This window comes from Arctopsyche grandis, chromosome 8 (genome assembly GCF_051622035.1).
Source record: "Arctopsyche grandis isolate Sample6627 chromosome 8, ASM5162203v2, whole genome shotgun sequence".
NCBI classification, from domain to species: Eukaryota; Metazoa; Arthropoda; class Insecta; order Trichoptera; family Hydropsychidae; genus Arctopsyche; species Arctopsyche grandis.
The window spans coordinates 22,133,230-22,152,373 of record NC_135362.1 but is presented as its reverse complement, the minus strand read 5'-3'; the positions used below and the strand labels follow the sequence as shown (position 1 = coordinate 22,152,373).

At 32.1% G+C, this 19,144-nt stretch overlaps 1 protein-coding gene across 1 annotated transcript in view; it reads left to right on the top strand.

The window, feature by feature from the left end:
- The first annotated feature begins 262 nt into the window (after window positions 1-262).
- The window catches only part of Pka-C3 (Protein kinase, cAMP-dependent, catalytic subunit 3), a 58,714-nt gene continuing 39,832 nt past the window's right edge, over window positions 263-19,144 (top strand). The window contains exon 1 of the mRNA XM_077436080.1: window positions 263-480. Coding sequence (XP_077292206.1) covers window positions 321-480 — 160 coding nt within the window. The 5' untranslated portion in view covers window positions 263-320. The remainder of the gene's footprint in view (window positions 481-19,144) is intronic.

The following is a 19,144-nucleotide window of genomic DNA, read 5'->3' as shown; positions in this document are numbered from 1 at the left end:
GAAAGTCGAACAACAATTTTCACTCTCATTCGAGTTTAGCTATCGGTGCGGTACGGGCGCGTCGCGCGCTACCCAGCATCGCATCGGAAAATTTGCATCTCAAAAATACACAAAGAAAGAGATCAACGCAAAATTGATAATTTAAACATTTGTTTTCAATCTATGATGACTGTAGATTCAGTACAATAGCCGGTGGTAATTCCACCGTTGAAAAGATATCGCGTGAGCAATAAACGAGTAATAAACTTTTTCATAGTAGTTCCCTCTCAGGGGGTTTGAAGTTTTCCTTCGGTTCGTCGTTGAGAAGGTCGGCTTCCAAGATGATGGCCAGCTCGAAGTTGGTGCGCGAGTGCAGCGCGGAGTTCGCCGACGTCAAGTCCCTCCAGAGTGCATCGTCCGTGGAACTCAGCAGCGATGCTGAGTACTCCGAAGAGGAAAAGGAGTACGAGCTCGATGATTTTCAAATATTGAAGACAATCGGTGAGTCGATCATATCTCATTTATCGTTTTTTTTTCTGTTCTTTAAATTTTATGAAATCACTTAATGGTAAAATTGTATGTTTACATATATGTACTTATCATACTAGCCGAATCGCCTAGCGTTCCTCGGACCGGTGAAAGTTGACGAAAAATTGGAATTTTTTTAGAAAATGTTGTGGTCTATGGTCTAAGTTTAAGTAGTTTGAGATTGTATACCAAATTTATGGGTTCTAGATTGAAAATTTTACAAATGAACGAAACAAATTAATTTGTATTGTACGTATATTGATAGATTATTTAATTTTTTTTTAAGCATAATGCAAGTAATTTTTTCATATTATATTTTTAAGCTGTATTTTATAGTTAATAATACAGAAAATAAGAGCTTAAAATAAAAATTTCATTCAAAACAGCAATTAAAATAGTTTTCCAAATAATGGAAATCCACTGGAAAAAAATTAAAGAAGTTTTCAGATTTATTCCTGCTATTGAATACCTATAAATTTATGTGTGCTTTACTATAAAATTTAACAAATTTAATTAAATAGAAATATAAATAGCAATATTTATATTTAATTAAATTTGAATACAAATATATAAATAGTAATATTTCTATTTAATTAAATTTGAATAGAAATTTAATAATAATATTTCTATTTAATTAAATTTAAATAGTAATATTTCTATTTAGTTAAATTTGTTTAATTTTCTAGTAAAGCACATATACATATAATACATATATACATTTATAGGTATTCAATAGCAGAGATAAATCTTAAAACTTCTTTAATTTTTTTCCAGTGGATTTCCATTATTTGGAAAACTATTTTAATTGCTGTTTTGAATGAAATTTTTGAGTAAACATTCAAATATTAAAATCGTTCTTCTTCTTAAACTAGGAAAATTCACTTTTAATAATTGCGAATTGACAAAAAAATTTTGATATTTTTTGCTATTAACAAGTATTGAGGGAAATCATTCATCACATTACATATATAGATTGACGAAAATTAATGTCATCACATTATATGTACATGATTTCGATTATAATATTGCAGTAATTTCGAAATTTATTTCCCCTAAATCTATAAGAGTCGAGGATTTTAGTGACGTTCATCAATGTAAATAGATCTATCACTAGACTGTTCTGCGGTTTGGATTGCGACAGACAATTGCTAGGTTGATACAGTCTGAGGTAACTGCATTACGTGGCTATAGTTTTGTTTGACTTTTAGCCGGTTTATTGGACAGACAGCCTTGGTCAAGAGTTCTCTTTGTCGGTCGGCTAGCTGCAGCTGTTGAGGTGGTTTCATACCACCCAGCGTGGTCAGAGCCAATCTCCATTTCCATCAAACGTTCGTTTTAATTGTAGGATCGTGTCGGTGCCAAGATGAAAATTTCGCGTTGGACATCCACTGCCAAATGGACTTTTTTGCGGGACGGTTCCGTATTTCGTATGTGGAAATGTATAGCACTAAATTACGTCATGAAGTTTTTTTGTAATTGAGACCGTGAAGCTTAAAATCACAACGATGAATCTCCGAGACAATGGGATTCTACTTTGCATACGCTAACAAATAGGATATACAGGATACGACGCAAAATAGTAAGGGACAATGGACAATGATTTCATCTTCATTTTCGGTGTGTCCTTCCAGGACGTAGGCGATTATTTTCATGACTTGTAGCTAGTCAATCGCCTTCTTGAATAAATACGTCATACTTGGACGTCGATGCATATTTGGTCGTGCCAATTCCGCATGAAATCATCTTAAAAATTGAGTCAAATAAAATCAGCATGTTTTGATGGATGATAAGGATTTATTACCGCTAAAATCATGCCAGTAAAATCATAGATAGAATTGAATAAATTTTTTCAACCTACTTACATATGTATGTACATATGTAGTTCATTTAAAATATATTTTCAAATTCTTTTGTTTTTTTTTATATACATTTTATAAACATACATAGTACCTATTAGAAAACTATTAGACTATTAGAAAAATACATACATATATGTATGTTAAATCTTATTTTTTCAAATAATCGAACAAGAAAGTATTAAATATAACAGGTACGATTTCTCATGGACATAAAGAATGCGCGGCTCGAAAAATAAAAAAAACACTTTTAGCATTTAAGAAGTATATGTATTTTTATGTAGAATAATATAAAATATCAATATCGATCAGTCCAACGTCCCAACACGAAGCCCCCCTAGTAGTCCGGTCCCTGGAACTTTAGCCCCAGCTTCCCCCTCTCTCGGCGGCCCTGACTGTACAGTATAATTAGCTAGATTGGTTCGTGTATGAGCAAACTAGTATGTTTATGAACGAACGAAAGGTACACTTGGACTAACATACAAATGTACATATACATATGTATATAATACATATCGATGGCTTGGCGCACAGATGTTGTATGTCCATTTTCGAACTTTAAGTTTATCAAATTTTAAGTTTGTAGATGCTGAAATAAGTCATTCAGCATCTACAAACTTAAAAGTCGATACAAATTCAAAAATGGACATACAATATCTGTGCACCAAACCATCGATATGTAATACAATGAGGAATATTGTATATGGATACAATAATACATGTAGTGAGTGTTTGCGATTTATGTTCATAGCTTGGACGATATTTTTGAATAACCTGTCACTTTTATTGTACGCTCGAATCACAAAAAGTCGCACAATAAATATCCGGTTGATTGCAAATTTACAAAAATACGCACGAGAGACAAATAATTCGATTGCCATATACGCGAAAATTTATTTAATCGACGACTGAATAAATCTGTAACTCTTTTGTAAATGTCAGGTTTCTTTATTCGACAACTCGAAATGGTAGGATGAGCTATGTATTACATTATGTGTACTATAATTTGCTTGTTTACTCGATGCAACACCATGACACGTATGTGAATTTCGGTAGGTGGAAAATAATTACGTTCAGCGATTAAATCTTAGCTTTATATTGTACACTAGATCGAAGGTTACGGTGCAATTAAGTGAATATTTAAATTTCCGCATTGAAGAGCGGATTTAAACAAAAAAAATGTGCGAAAAGTTGAAACTTTTGAGTGTCGTTAGCCAGCGGATATCGTGGGATTTTATTGCATTAGGTTTGTAATGTATTGCAGTTTCGACCTGCATCAGTAATGAATGTTGAAATTGTACAATTTGCAAAATTTGCATAGCCATTTGAATCTCGCAAGTCGGTTAGTGGTTAGAGTGTGTACAATTCAGTTGCATTCCGCTCCACAGGTGTATGTATTGTGGTCCATCACCTGTTGCTACTGCTGAAGACTGTTGACGGAAACCGTGTCACAGCTCGATTGATTAACGGTGGTAGGTTGGGTGGTAGTCGCAGGACCCCAACATCGAGGTCAAGGGTTTCGTGACCCCGATTTGCACCCCTCGACATTCGACGGGGTTGTTCTAATTTTTATTTAGGACGAGTGCCTAAGCTATTTTTCAATTTCGCCCTTAATTTAGCCGCATGCAAATTAGGGAAGTTGGTCCGGTAATACTGCTACGTAGCTTAGGGGAAAATTCCATAGTTAGATGAGGTTACACATACATACATATGTATGTATGTAAACATAGTTTGATGTCAAATAGGAGTCTACCGTATGTTAGTCCCCCTTTTTTGGTTAAAATAATTTAACAAAATATTGCAAGAGTATATTTCAACGTTTTTCATTGCTTTATGGATGGGAAAATCTAATATCTAATATATAATTTTGAAAGAGACTTTGTGATAATGTATGTATGTATGTATCTGTTGTTGGTTTGTAAATCCGTGACGTCATCGAACAAACGAATATTCAAATAAATTTAATAAAATGTTTACTACTAGATTGGCCATGTTTAAGCGGTTTAAATTACAAATACCGAGCGACGTCGGGTAAAAACACTACTAGTACATAATAATTTGTATGATAGGTTGTATTTTGTTTTTAATAAAGATGGTCAGGTAGTATTGGAATAGTCATTTTACCAATCAGAATTCTATTGAGAAAGTTTAATACGTTTTCTATTAAAGTTTGAAACGGTTGTCGCGTTTTTTTACGGCTATACATAATATTGACCTAGCTATAAACAGTAATCAATTAACCTTCATTAAGCCAAACAATTTACGCTAAATTCGCTTAAAGTCATGGTCATTTTTATTGACGTTTGATTTTGAAAACCCATATATGTGTTAGGCGACTTTGAACAGAAGTGATTGTCGTGTGGGTGCAAATTTTACATCAAAATTGCAATGTAAGATACTTTGGTTCTTCAGGGAGTAAGCACGTAGTTTGAGAAATAGAACAGTACTAGGACATTTCGGTATGTTTGTATTCTTAAATTTAATTTATAACATATGTATGTATGTAAGTAACATAAAGCTTTCTCTGATTGATTTGTTTATTGCTCACTAAGTTAATATTTATCTTGAATCAATTTACGTATCAAATTATAATACGTTTATGATCAGCATATCGTAAAATAGATAAAATGTCTTTGTTTTCTTGGAAACATTTATATTTGGCATACGTAATGTCTATTTTATCTAAATATGCATCAGTGTATAATTATGTCGAGCTGAAGTATGTATTAAATATTTTTACCATCTAATTTTGTAAGATTAAATTTGTGTGCGAGCGAAGTACGATAATATAATGCATTTTGCCAAGTTTAACTTATAAACTCATTATAATAATTAGTTATTTATAACAGAGGATTTTGCGTAGGAAAGTTGCTTTTCCTTTTCAACGTGTCGAGCAATTATAATACAAATGCTTATGCCTTATACTATGTATGTATGTGTATGTATAATACGTATATTTGTGTGGTTGAACTCGCTTTGGACGTAATATATTGTAATCTAGCTGTAAATTGATAGATTGACGTCAATCCTACATGCCGCATATTATCTAAAAGAAAACAATAAACATCAATACCAATTTGAGCAATACACTTTTTATTCTAATTTGTTTGTGTGTCAGCTTAATTTACCTAGAAATTAAGGAGATATATATGTATGTATACGCTTTCCTTGTTGTCAGTTTGAATTTTATATATGTTATATATAGTAAATATACGACGTAGCCATCAAGGTAACAATAGTAAAAAGTAAAATAGTCATGAAACAATGAACTGCATTTTTTTTTTGGGTAGTATGCAGTGTTTGTAAGAATGACGAAACATTGATGTATGCATTGGAAGCTCTATTAAAGTCTTTGTAAATAAAATTTGGTGTATAATTCGAATTCTTAAATAATACATTGTAGTTACATTTTTAATTAATCGATTAATGGATTTAAATCAAATGAAAACGAGTTCCAAATAATTTTAAACTTCGATAGCTGTCAGGTGACTGCGCGCATAACGCGCTTAAAAACGTCCCTGTCCAAATTCACACAACGAAAGATTTGCAAAAAATTACAATATGAATACAAATCTGTTTTTATTTGAAACGTGAATATTTTCGTACTTATCGCTTTTTGGACTTTATGAATCGCTGAAATTTAAATTATTGCACAAATAAAACGTACGTATGTATTTACGTACAAATGCTTGTATTTGGTTTCGTTTTAGCCTTTGAAAAGCTCTCTTCTTTCATCTTGAGAGTTTGAATAACAAATACGCATGCTTTAGTGTTGTCTTTTACTTTTCGCAAATGATGACGAATTTAAAAATATTTTCACATTGAAACATATTTACATATTTATGTTTGTATAATATATGTATAATAAGCACCTACGTATGTACATACGAACGAACGGAAATAACGTAAATCTTTGAATTAGGTCGCCACTCGAACGTACACACTGATATTTAATATATAACCGCTTAGCACGTGTTAGTTTGAGTAAATTAATAGAGATTTATATTTCACTTCCATTCGTAAATGATATATTTTTCAATAGAAGTTGTTTGAGATTAAGATTGTATAATTTGAGTCTTTTCGCAAGTTCCGTTCTTATTGAATGTGATTAAAATTAATGATTGGTATCTAATATTGTGGCGTTTTAGCGCGTGACTTGACGTTTTTATGCGGTCGTAATTACGTTGTTTTCGTTGAAGAGTGTTATAATTTATTAGAATTAAGGGTGTGGCTGCTTTGTGTGTAGCGTGATCAAGTGACATTTCAAATAGGCTGTTTTGGGTAATTTTTGTATAAAAATCGCGATCATAATGTATGCAAATTTGTTTTCAACTGTGAATTTTGCGTTAATTAAGCGTTTTTGTTGGTCGCGCGTTGTAAATAAACGTCAGTTGTCATCGCAGTCATTCCCGCCACTTGTCGCTTTGGCCATAACAGCGTAAAACGCGACCGTCATCGTCGTTTTATTTTGGGGAATTGACGTCAAGTGAAACAATTAACTAAACGGAGAAATATGTTTTGAAAGATTGGTTCAAAAATAATTTATCAGCAATAAGCAATCATGGCAACAATTTGACATATGTTTCAAATAAAAAACAAATGAAAATAACAATAAAGTATATAAAAACGCACTCGATGTATATACATATGTACATATGTGGCGAACGCGTGGACAAGTATGGAGATTTCAAAAAATAAATTTCAGAATACCAGGAGTATACTTTATGCATAGGGATGTGGCGTGACGACCGATTGTGGGGAAGTGGGGTAGCGGGAAAGCGGGGGGGGGGGTAGAGCGTCTGATACGTGCTCCTGATATTGAGCGAGTTGGAACGGGTGGCGTCAGCGTTATATGCGCGGGAGCGTACGCACATACACACATCCACGAAGACACACACACACACATTAAATCATTTCGAACGGGTGAACAGGTTGGATCGACGAGCTTGTCATGCATGCACTCAACTTTTTACTTATGAACATGTGCGCGCGGCTGTAAATTACCTTACATACATTACATTTATATATAACATATAACTTTATTATAATTAGTCCAATTTAAAGATAAATGAATAGAAAACAGTTACTTAATAAATATATGACAAAAAACGAGTTCACAACGAGAACACAACGTTCGAGTATGGCACATTATTTTGGTATCACAATTCACAAATATCAATAAAACACACAATTATATTTATATACACACGCATAACATATTGATAAACTCTACATTATAATATTTATTTGAATTTTCAAATACATTGTGCATATTTTCATTACGCAGATATTTGGTTAATTTGCTAAAATAATTATTAAACATTAGTAAAAGGAATTATACATTAAATTTTACATGGAAAAGTAAAATTTCAATTCAGAATCGCATCAGTTTCAAGAGCTTTGAAACAAATATGTTTTGATAGTGTATTAAAAGGTTGTATTGATTATAGTGTAAAAATACCAGTACGGGCACAACACTAGTAATGATATAAGATTTGTACCTGCATATGTTAGTTTAGTATTTTTATGGTGTAGGCGTATGAATAAAATTTATAAGTGAAATTTCAAGCGCAAACTAATTATGCATTGTAATCGGTGTTATGCAAAGAAGTTGAAATGATCCTTGAACGTACTCGTATGGTCAAGTTAAATTCCTCAATGAACGATATCCTTGTATGGAAAGTGGCTCAGGAAAATCTAAAACAACTTTTTTCATCGTTCGAACACCGAGCTAAGTTCAGTGTTGTGACTTGTAAGCCGATTTGTGTATCGATCGCTAAATACATAGCTAACAAACACCGCATGCACTTTGTTTAAGTGTTTGTCTGCTGAAAGCACAACATATGCTATTATTTTATCAGGTCTCGGTCAAATGGGTTGGGAGGGTTTTTATCCACTTCAGCTGAAAAGCCTCTCCTGCCTGCTTCGATGCCAGCCTCGAATATAGGCCATTCGGAGACCTAGTTTCTGGTTTGGCCTACTTGTCTGACCTACCTGAATGTGGCCTGGATATGGCCTATATTGCATTTATTATACACATGTACGTGCTATTGCAAACGTAATGAAATATGATAGGCAAATCGACGAATAATTCACCGGCAAGTGGAGCATCACAGAAACTATTGGGTCGATGTCGGCATGGGGTGGATGGATGTCATTACACGAACCTATTGGGTATGAAAATGGGTCGTGGCGTGAAAAATTATCATAAACGGGGAAATTTAGCGTGGTTTATGCAAATCGCGTGATGTATTTTTCAGCACACTTTCACTTATTTTGCTTTTGATGACTTTTATTATGTATTTGTGTCGTTTATAGTGCGACTTGTTTGTGAGATTATTAAACGCTTACTTTCTGTAAATGATAAGTAAACTTATTATGCTAAATTATTGCTTTATCGATTTATTGGCAAGGTGACAACACAGTGCGAATTTATGACACAAATTATTATTTTAGTTTGCATCACTATTATCGAGTCTCGCCATATATGTAGAGATACACTTATAATTTATTCTGTTTGATAGTAAGTCATCTCGTAAGCATCATATTATGTTGATTGCGTTCATTGTTGAAAAAACGATTGATTGCTATGAATATGTATTAGTTTTTTCTAATGCAAATGTTATAATAAAAACGCATTTATCGATCTACAAACGAGTCAAGTTTATTATACTAGTAATTGATTTTTATATCGGGACATTTATTAAATAAAATTGCATATTTATTTTCGAAAGTTTCTGCTTCATTGAGTCGAACGTACGTGGTGGGAGTATGTCTTCAGTTGCATATCTTTATATTCTGATGAATTCAGAATGGACCGAAGGATACAATATTGATTTAGTAAGTAAGCAATGTGTATTATTATAAAATCACATATTATATATGTAGCTGTTTTGGAGCTACTTAACATAAACACAACCATAATAATGCCCGACGTTGCTGGAACAGTTGTGTACCTCATAATTACATATGTATGTGCGTGGTGGACATCATCACTTGATGGTTATACTTCCTGCCTGCACAGTTCTTTATCGGATGCCCCCGATGCCAAGAGCTTTCAGACTTCTTGGTGAAATCTTTGCTGCCATGCCTCAATGTGGTATTTTTTAAGTCAGTGAGCGTAGGTTATTAGATATTATTTCAACCTATTTGTCTGGTAGCCTGCGCTCATCATTATTTTCATAATTTGATGGGATGTATGAGTGAATTCTGATTCTTCTCTTTTCCATTTGAGCCTTACGGGAATGTTTTTATTCACGGTTGGTTGTTGTACATATGTATGTATGTACACATACATATATTGGATTTACAATACAATTTTCTTCATATATTTAACCCTTTGAGTGCTGACGTATTTTCTGTTGAAAGTCCGCCACGCTGAAAATTTCCAACTAGAATTATTTAGAAATCCAATAGAAAGCAGGTATAAAAATTTTAGCTCATCCAAACAAATACCGCCGAGGATTTCGAGTTTTATGAAGGTGTGCTTAGACTCTCTAATATATCTTGCAACAATATAAACTAAAAAAAAGAAGTCTATTAATGAATTTATTTTTCCAAAACTAGTTCCATCTTCTTCATTGTTGTTAAAATGTAATGCTCACAATCTAAATGCCAAGCCACAATCTAAAATACTCCCAGTTAGGGATTTCCATAGGGATAAGTCTGCTATGGTTATAAATTCAGATATTCCGGAACTTCGTAAACAAGTCAAAATTTCTATGACGAAGAGTCGATTAAAATAAATTTAATAAAAAAACAAATGAATATTTACTATTAGATTCGCCAAGTTTAAGCTGTTTATATTATAAATACTGAGCGAAGCCGGGTAAAACAACTAGTATTCAACTAGTATCAGGGGCGGCTCGTGACTTTAAAAGCATTTATGACAATAGCCTATGTGGCTCATGTATCAATTCTTTTCCGAAATAGTCCGTTGAAATATCAACGGGCACAACACTATATATTTTATATACATAAAAGGAGTTGACGTTTCTGCTTAAGTTGATTTCTGTCAAATGCGAGGGCTACGTGAGTACATTTGTATATTGAATACAAATAATTGTAACTTATTCGGAATACTTTGAGATGTATTATTCAATGGGAAATTTGGTTTGGATAAACATTGAATATTAATATGACGCACGAAATTTTGATACGCTCGGTTTATTTGTGACTTATTGAAGTGTTGAACTATTTATTCGAGATATATTCATCTCAAACGATTTTATGGTATTGTGTTGATTGCGTCAATACGATTCATCGAATTTGTGAACTCGATATTTGCCAGTTTCTTTGATGTTGAATACACGATTCGATGCCACGAAACAAATCGACATTATTTCTTAGTTTTTTACCATGTTGGTAGATTGTACGTAGTATCACAATGTTGCTAATTTCGTAACGTTTTCAAATTATACTAACGAAAAATTACGAAACGTCAACTAAATATAGCCACGTTCTATTTCAGAAGATTTTCTTTATACGTTTCCACAACTTATAAATAATATTTGGCCACGACACGCCATTAGGATCATAATTGAGACGTGACGATCGTTAGCGATCGAGACGACCGACCTGTAGCTCGTTATACGTAGTATATCCGCAGGGGTAGTTCGAATTGGTTGCGGAAAATTATCATTATTTTTAGCCACGTTTATCACGGTTGCATAAGAAAAAAAATATGATGGAAGTAGTGCCGCACGATGCGAAAACAATTAAAGTATTTCGAAGAAGTGTGAGATTTATTACTCCTGCACAGATATCATTTTTAAGATTACATACATATACATATATATTTTTTATCGTATCGTTTGAATTTTAGGATCCATTTTGAAATTGGTTTATATGATTGACATTTAAATTTTAGAGGAGAACCAAGACACATCAGTTTTTTACCTGACGGGAAATGTTCGAAATAAGCAGACCTGGTCATAGTTCATTTGTGACTACGAAGTATTTTAAATATTTTACATTACTTTTTAATTATCTTTCAAGATATTATACCTATAAAATACGATATTTTGAGAAATTTACATTATTTTTATCTATTTTATCTACATTATTTTTATCTATTTTATTTGTTACCAAATTGAAAACTTAAAATTTCCCGATTTAAAATATAATGTAAGAGTATGAATACAATTTATTATGTAATATTTTTTTGTTGATTGATTTACCGTCTGTCACGTCTAGCATTACGACTAGGGATTCCAATACCGGTACTACCGGTTATTGGTCAAAATACGAACTTCAGTCCTACTGGTACTGGTAGTACCGAAATGTAGTTATTTAAATTTTATATTAGTTGAATTGTTTTGAAAGAAGAAAACGTTCTATCGCCTAGTTTGTATTAATTAATCTAAGAATGAGAACGCAACATCCTTTTTATTACAAGCCTCTTCTATATTTCACTTCGCTCATTGGTCTGACAACATACATACATATGTATATTATATCCTACATTCTTCCGATAGTTTTGAAACTTTGCCATTTTGCGCGGTTTGATCAACAATATATATTCAAATCAATTCCGCCAGTACGATGGTGAGAAATAATCGTAATAGACACGTTTAAAAAATACAACAATTTTGACCATCTTGACGTCTAATGGTAAGTAGATTAATATATTTTTCCGCCACCTTCTCGTTTTGTCAGATTTCAATTGTTTAAACGTCTATAAATTTTTCTTTTTCACACTTTATTTTATAAAATTTGCAATATACATTTGCATGTAGGTTCTCATTATCTTTCATATATATTTTTACTTTGGTCATAGTGTTATTGACCTGCTATTCAAAGGAGTCGCTTAGTGTATCATAAATTTAAAATGAAAGATAAAGTATGCCGAAAATTTCGTACATATATTGTTAACAATGACAAGCCTCGTTGCCTTTCGATTTCTTTGAAAACCAATTTTTTACACTTGAAAATTATTTAAAAAATTAAAAACATCCCTTCCACACAAAAATTCTTCAAAGTAAGAAAAAAAGCACACAATAATTTATTAACTTTTCAACACATTATTTTGTAATTTAGAAAGAAAATAATTAAATCAAATGATTAAAATAATTAATGATTTACAGATAAATTAATATTTATATTTTGTTGCACAAATTTCTTGAATAAATCAGTATTTGGATTCCCCTCCCCCGGTGGTGACAAATGTCTGTATTTCTGGAATTCCTATATTTACGACTTGCCCTATTGATCGATCATATTCAAACTTGCCATATTGGTAATGAGCAATAGTATAGATTGGATCTACTAATCGGTTCTGTTATTGGTTCGTTGAATCCAATTTATATCACAAGTAAAAGTAGAGTGATCCAATCGGTTGACTTTAGGCGCATTTTTATACGACATTCGATCGGTGGGCTGTTTGTTGTTGGTTATTTTAGTGTACAAATTAAACGGTTCGGATTTCGACCTTGGCACTCGGTCGTATATTGTTTATTTTTGTCGCTAGATAAATCGGTGCTAGCACCACGTGTTGAGAAGCGCTGACATACGCCAGATTTGACGCTTCCGTACACAATGGACGATAATACTGTACGGAAAATTCGAAACTTACGATTTTGCCGAGTTCTTCGCATGATTTAGATTTAATCCATATACGTATGTACATGTGTATTATTTTTCTTTTGGAGATTTTCGGCTCGTCCAGTTATACGTAATAATATTTTGCATCGGAAAAAAACAGGGGTCGACAAACTTTGTACGTATTCTTCAACAGAAAAAAAACAACTGTGTCTTTCGATACATTTTTTAGTGGCGTTCCTTGAATACACATTGTGCAGTGTCTATTGAATACATTTTTACCTGTTAATATGTACATATATTTGTACGTACATAGTTAATTTATATATATTATTCATTATTCATAATATTACACATATGTATGTATGTTTATTGTGATTTGTGTTATTATTTCCTTATCAAAATTTACGGAAGCTTAAAATTTTGGTATTTTCTAAGTAAGCAAAACAAATAGAAAAAAAAATCAATGACGAAGTCTCCTATAATTAAGTTTTATTATATAAAAAAAAAAATTGTAAGTGTTGTTTTTTTCAAACCTCTTTTATTAACATCTTATGTAAAGGGTTGAACATTTTATTTTGTATTACATGGTAATGGTTGGAGCATTTGTTGGATGTGGATCATTGTTAGCCAAACCGATGTATACGCTTTGTTTATGTTACCCTTGTTGAGAATTATTGCTGATTTATTTCTTTGATGTTTAGATTTGATATATTTTAGTAATAAAGCTGTTATTGCTAGTGCTATTTCATTGCCAATATGTTACGTCACATTACTGACGCTGTTTAATATACCTAGTTGTGTTTTTGTTTTCATCGTATTATTATAGTTAAAATTAGAATTATGCAGTGCAGCTATTTATTTTTACGTCATATTATATCTACATACGTAGTTTGTTGAGAAATATAGACTTTCAAGCTACTCTTTTTATTTGTTGTAAAAATAAATACGATTAGTCAAAAAAATTTAGAATGTCCATTGCAAAAAATCTCAACGCGGGCCAACTTTTTTCATCCTCGAATGCGATGCGGCTAATCTTTCAAACTACTATAGCAATAATAATAAATAAATAAAACTGTTCAAAACACCTGAATAATTTTGCTGCTATGTGGGTCAATGGTATGGGCTCTTCTCTTAGCATTTCACTGTTGCTTTCTTCTGCAGCGGCGACCAAATTTACAATATGTAGAACGAACGTCGCTCATTTTACTTTTCACGGTTTTATTTAGAGACTACAATCGAAATATCAAAAAGAAAAGAAAAAAAAACGAATCGAAAGAATGAGCTTTTTTCTTTCTTTTCGGCGATTTCACATTACTCTGTCGTGCGGTAAAATTTTTGATAAAATCGACACGATGTTGAAGCTGCGGTAAAAATGAAATACATTCAAAGGTATTATAATTGGACTGAAATAATAATGTCACATAGATATATAGCTATATTTATACTAGCTGATTTTTCCAACATTGTTTGAGCGAGTGAAAGTTGGAGACATAAAAAGGTATGTTTTACAGAAAATTTTGTTTTAATGATTATGGTAGACGCAAACTCACTGAATCGTACTCCATGCACGTGTTCATAGTGTCTATCTGGGAAGGGCGTTTCTTCAGGTCATTATTAATTCGTAAGTTTCTCCTACATATCTTCAAATATGGAAATCGCCGTTGTCGATCACTGTCAAACTTATGTCAATATAAGGATAAAATATCACCGAAAACACTCCAGGGGTGATTTTTGGCTTGGGTGCCATTCAGGCATACTAGCGATTTTTTTAAATATGCAAAACTACTACGCGTATACTGCAACTGAGTATATCGAATTTTATGATTCCTAATTGTATATTTTTTCTACATAATTAGGATAGAGCAAAAAAATGAGAATCATAGATATCACACAGTGGATCCACATAGAAGAAAACTTTAAAAAGTTTATTTATAAATTTGATCCAATTTAAACCGTGTCCTATGTCTCCAACTAATTGATTTATTTCGAAGAAATCACGAAAAAGCAGTTTTTATTCATGCTTATTTAAGAATGGTTTCGATTTTTTTTATTATTGAAGAAAAAAACGCTCAGTAGTAACAAATTCTAGTTTAATTGGGTCGATCATGATTAGTTTTGACTTATTAATGATAATTCAAAATTGCCGTTTTGCAAGATATACATAATACTTTCATACGAAGTGCATCACGCTCAAAACGGCCATTTTTATCACGGAAGGGAACTCTTCAGAAAATCGTTTTTTTTTTCATATTACTGTAATTTTTTTGAAATTAAAAGTTGTTGAGAGCTTCTTTCGGTATCAATCTTCATTTTAAACATAAAAAATGCTGAAAAAATGTACAAATTCTATAATATGTACATATATAAGCAGGCCACAATGTCACATTTTACGTCAAGTATGTAGTCAGTTCGACGTATAAAATATAAAATAAAGTATTTTGTAGATATACATATTTATTTTCTAAAAATACTCCGTTGAAGTATTAAGGGGATCAATGCTACATATATATATATATATATATATATATATATATATATATATATATATATATATATATATATATATATGTATTTTTTATTTTTATATTTACATATGTAATAATTGGTTTCATTCATTGATAATGCGAAGTTTCTCGCACTAAATGGTCAATAGTTATTAATAGTCTTATCGCTTATCGAGTCGTACTCGCTATGTGTATAATAATTTGTATAATATACGACGTTGTCGTGTGAAAAACCTTGGGTGAAGATGTCAGGTCTGGCTAGTTACTATATTGTGTTATGTATGGCGCCGTTGTGAGTCGAAGACGTGCCGTGAATTGTGATGCTGTTTACCAAGCCGTGGACCTGTTTACGAGATGACATTATTGGACAGAGTGCGTTTTTGACATAGTTGAAATGTTCACTTGAAAGAGTTGCCTGAATGCATTCGAAAGTCTCCCGTCAATCTGATGATGGCTCTTACGAGTCTCAATTAGATGAGCGAATTGACCACGCCCTGTATTAATTCGATTTTGGCAGAAGTATCTAAGTACAGTGGAAATTGGTAGAGTAGGTCTACTATGTCATTTCCATTAGCGTGTAAAGCTACACTTTGATGTCATATATTGATTTTAGACTGAAATTTTCCACGTGCAGAAAGCTTTCCCGCGTGCTAAATTAAATTGGTCATATCGTGTTGCAATCTAAATAACGTCTGACGAATTTTCTAAACCATTTAACCGTGTGTAATATATTTATGTTATAATATTTGTTTCGGCGATTTGAAATTCTTTGAAAGAGTCGTCGCAGATTTAAATTTCATCAATGATTCATGACGGACGTGTGTCCAGCGAATATTTCAGATCCAGATAACCGCATCTTCACTTTCGTATACACGTTTTATTTTCATTTTTAATTTAGTTTTGGCATTTCAGCAGTATTATGAAAACATTTAACTATCTGTATGTGATTGAGATTAGTTTCGTTTTCTAAATTCAGAAAATAGAATAGACATGTTTATGTGTGTACTCATTTTATATATGTATATAATATGTAGTTTAGCTGCAGACTTGTACATGCATATTCGATTAGATAATTGCTTTAGAAAAAACATTAATATTTGATGTTTCATAACGGCAACATGCATACGTACATTTCCAATGTTTTATTATTCAATCGATTTGCAATGACACGAATGTAAAGCGTTGAATAAATATTTGGACATTTGCCATTCAGTACGCAATTATACAATAAATTAATTCAACACTATTTGAATAATTAGAATTTAATATTCAAAACGAAACAAAATCAGACCTAAATATATATAAATGTGAAAAAAAAAATTGAACTGAATATGGATTTTTCCATCGAAAAATTAACTATTTATCGTACATATGTTGTGTATATTCCTTGCTGATAATTTCGCGGTGAGTAATATTGATATTATTTATCATTTATACATAAGTTTGATTACTATTTTTGAAACGTGTATTTATCTTCGCTAAGATTTTGTGTATTAAAAATGCCCACTCATTTTTTGCCGTCTATGTACAGTTGAATTCACATTTTATAGTAATGTACCAAGCGACGATTAAAATTTGCATAATATTTTTTAAAATTAAAATGTTACTCGAAATTTGAGATATTTTATTATTCATCGAATAAGATGAAGTTCCTGTACAAAATTTTATTAAAAGAAATTATATTTACCATGGTGCCATTAAAGCACGTAAAGGTCTACTGTGATGAGTCCATTGATTACGCACGCACTCGCCCAGGTCTATGAGAACTCCAGCGTATCATTTGTTCGGGCACTTTCTGAGTCCCGTTAGTCTAATCCGGGGTCTCTATTGTTCACTCACGAATGCACAGACAGTGGATAGTCTCTCTCATGTTCCCACGTTACAATATTATTATAATTTTGAAATGAAATTAATGATGACAAATAAGGGTAGGTGGCCAATTCGGCAGAATCGTTTCAACAATAATATCAGATAAATTGGCAAATTCTGATAGGAAACGATCAAACTGGAGTCACATACGTATATCAGCAGCATTAATTAATGGTTAGCGTGTAATGCATTAAATTGTGTGGTAACGGGTTCTATTCCTGACTCTGTGCTGCTGGATATGTGACTCGTGTAGGTCAATCGTTTCCTATCAAAGTTTGCCTATCAATTTATCTTATTACATTGAAACGGTTCCAGCAAATTGGCAACCCTGTCCTGTTTTTCGCAAAATTCGAGCTTACAGCATCTTGAATTGGCTGACTTATAAAATGCTGCAAATTTGTGCATAAATGTCTCGAAATTCGGCGATTTATAAAAAAAAATTAAAATTGATCAACATATGTACAATGTATGTCAAAATTTGTCTATTAATGTCTCTATGATGCTCTGTAAAATTACTCCATAAATTGTTTATCGATGTTTGTAATTCACCAGGAAGGTGCATTGAGGTTTACCTGTTGGGCCTTTTTGGTATGCATATGTATATATCTATGAATAAATTAGATATGCAGCAAATTCTTGGGAGAAATACGTACATTTTTATAGAGTATATGTATGGTCGGTGAAATATTTATAATAATTAAAAAATCCGAGACGCTAGAAAATTTGCGAGATAAAATGCAATCAGATAAATTCTAAAACTCGATACCAAACTGGAGTCACATATATATATATCCAATGTCTGGGCAGCAGCAACGAGTCGGGGCTCGAACCCGTGACCCTTCAGTTGTTAGCATTATATGTATGCTAACCAATTTTTACAATATAACATAAAATGTACATACATATGCATATATGTATTACGAAAATAGCTTCCGCAGTCGTTCGTATAATATAATATGTTTATATTTGAGAAGAGCCTCGAAAGTGGAAATTATTTCTGTAAATAATAATAGAATTTTCGCTTTTGTAAATAAATAAATGCGTATATCACGTTTCTAAATTTGACTCAGAAACGAGAGACGGGATGATTTCCTCTTCACCTATTTGAGTTCGAATTTGTACGATTTTAACGGAATATTTTAAGAACCTTTTGAAATACATGTATGTATGTACTGAAATATACATGTATGTATGTACTAGATATGAATTGAAATAATAGGAGAATCGCGTGTTAAACGGCGCAAAAAGACAACACATCGCCACTTAAATAATTAATCGTAAATTAGCATGGCCGGTTATTTGACGAATGGTTGGAAAAATCGATTTTGACATGCTGTTTCCGCGAAGTTTTTCTTTCGCGTCGAGTGAGTGATATAGATTAATGGGTTTATTAAATTTAAATTTAACTGCAGTCTCACGGTCCATGCGAAAATCCGCTATTTATATTAAAATTTCAATTCCATAACTGCCGAAACGGTTTTTTTTCCGCTACAGATCGCTCTTATGATATCAAAGCAAACAAAGAAGATTGTTAATACGGCAAAAAGTAATCGAAAATCTTAAATTTTGTATGTTCATGTTTTTTGGCGTGGGAACGACGATGTAATTTATTACTCGGAATAAATTATGATAAACACACTACATAGTCGAAAATACATAACATTTGACAGTTATTTGAAGTTTTTAGTCGGTTATTGTGCTTATGTTATAATACATATAATGCAGTTGATTGATTGATTTAAATAATACTATGAATAGTTAATGCGTTTATTCAACTTTCTCTCGAGAAGGGTGCTTTTAAAATGGCGCAGAACGTTTTACTTGTACTTTTAATCGAACTTACGCAATGTTCGATTTATGTTAATT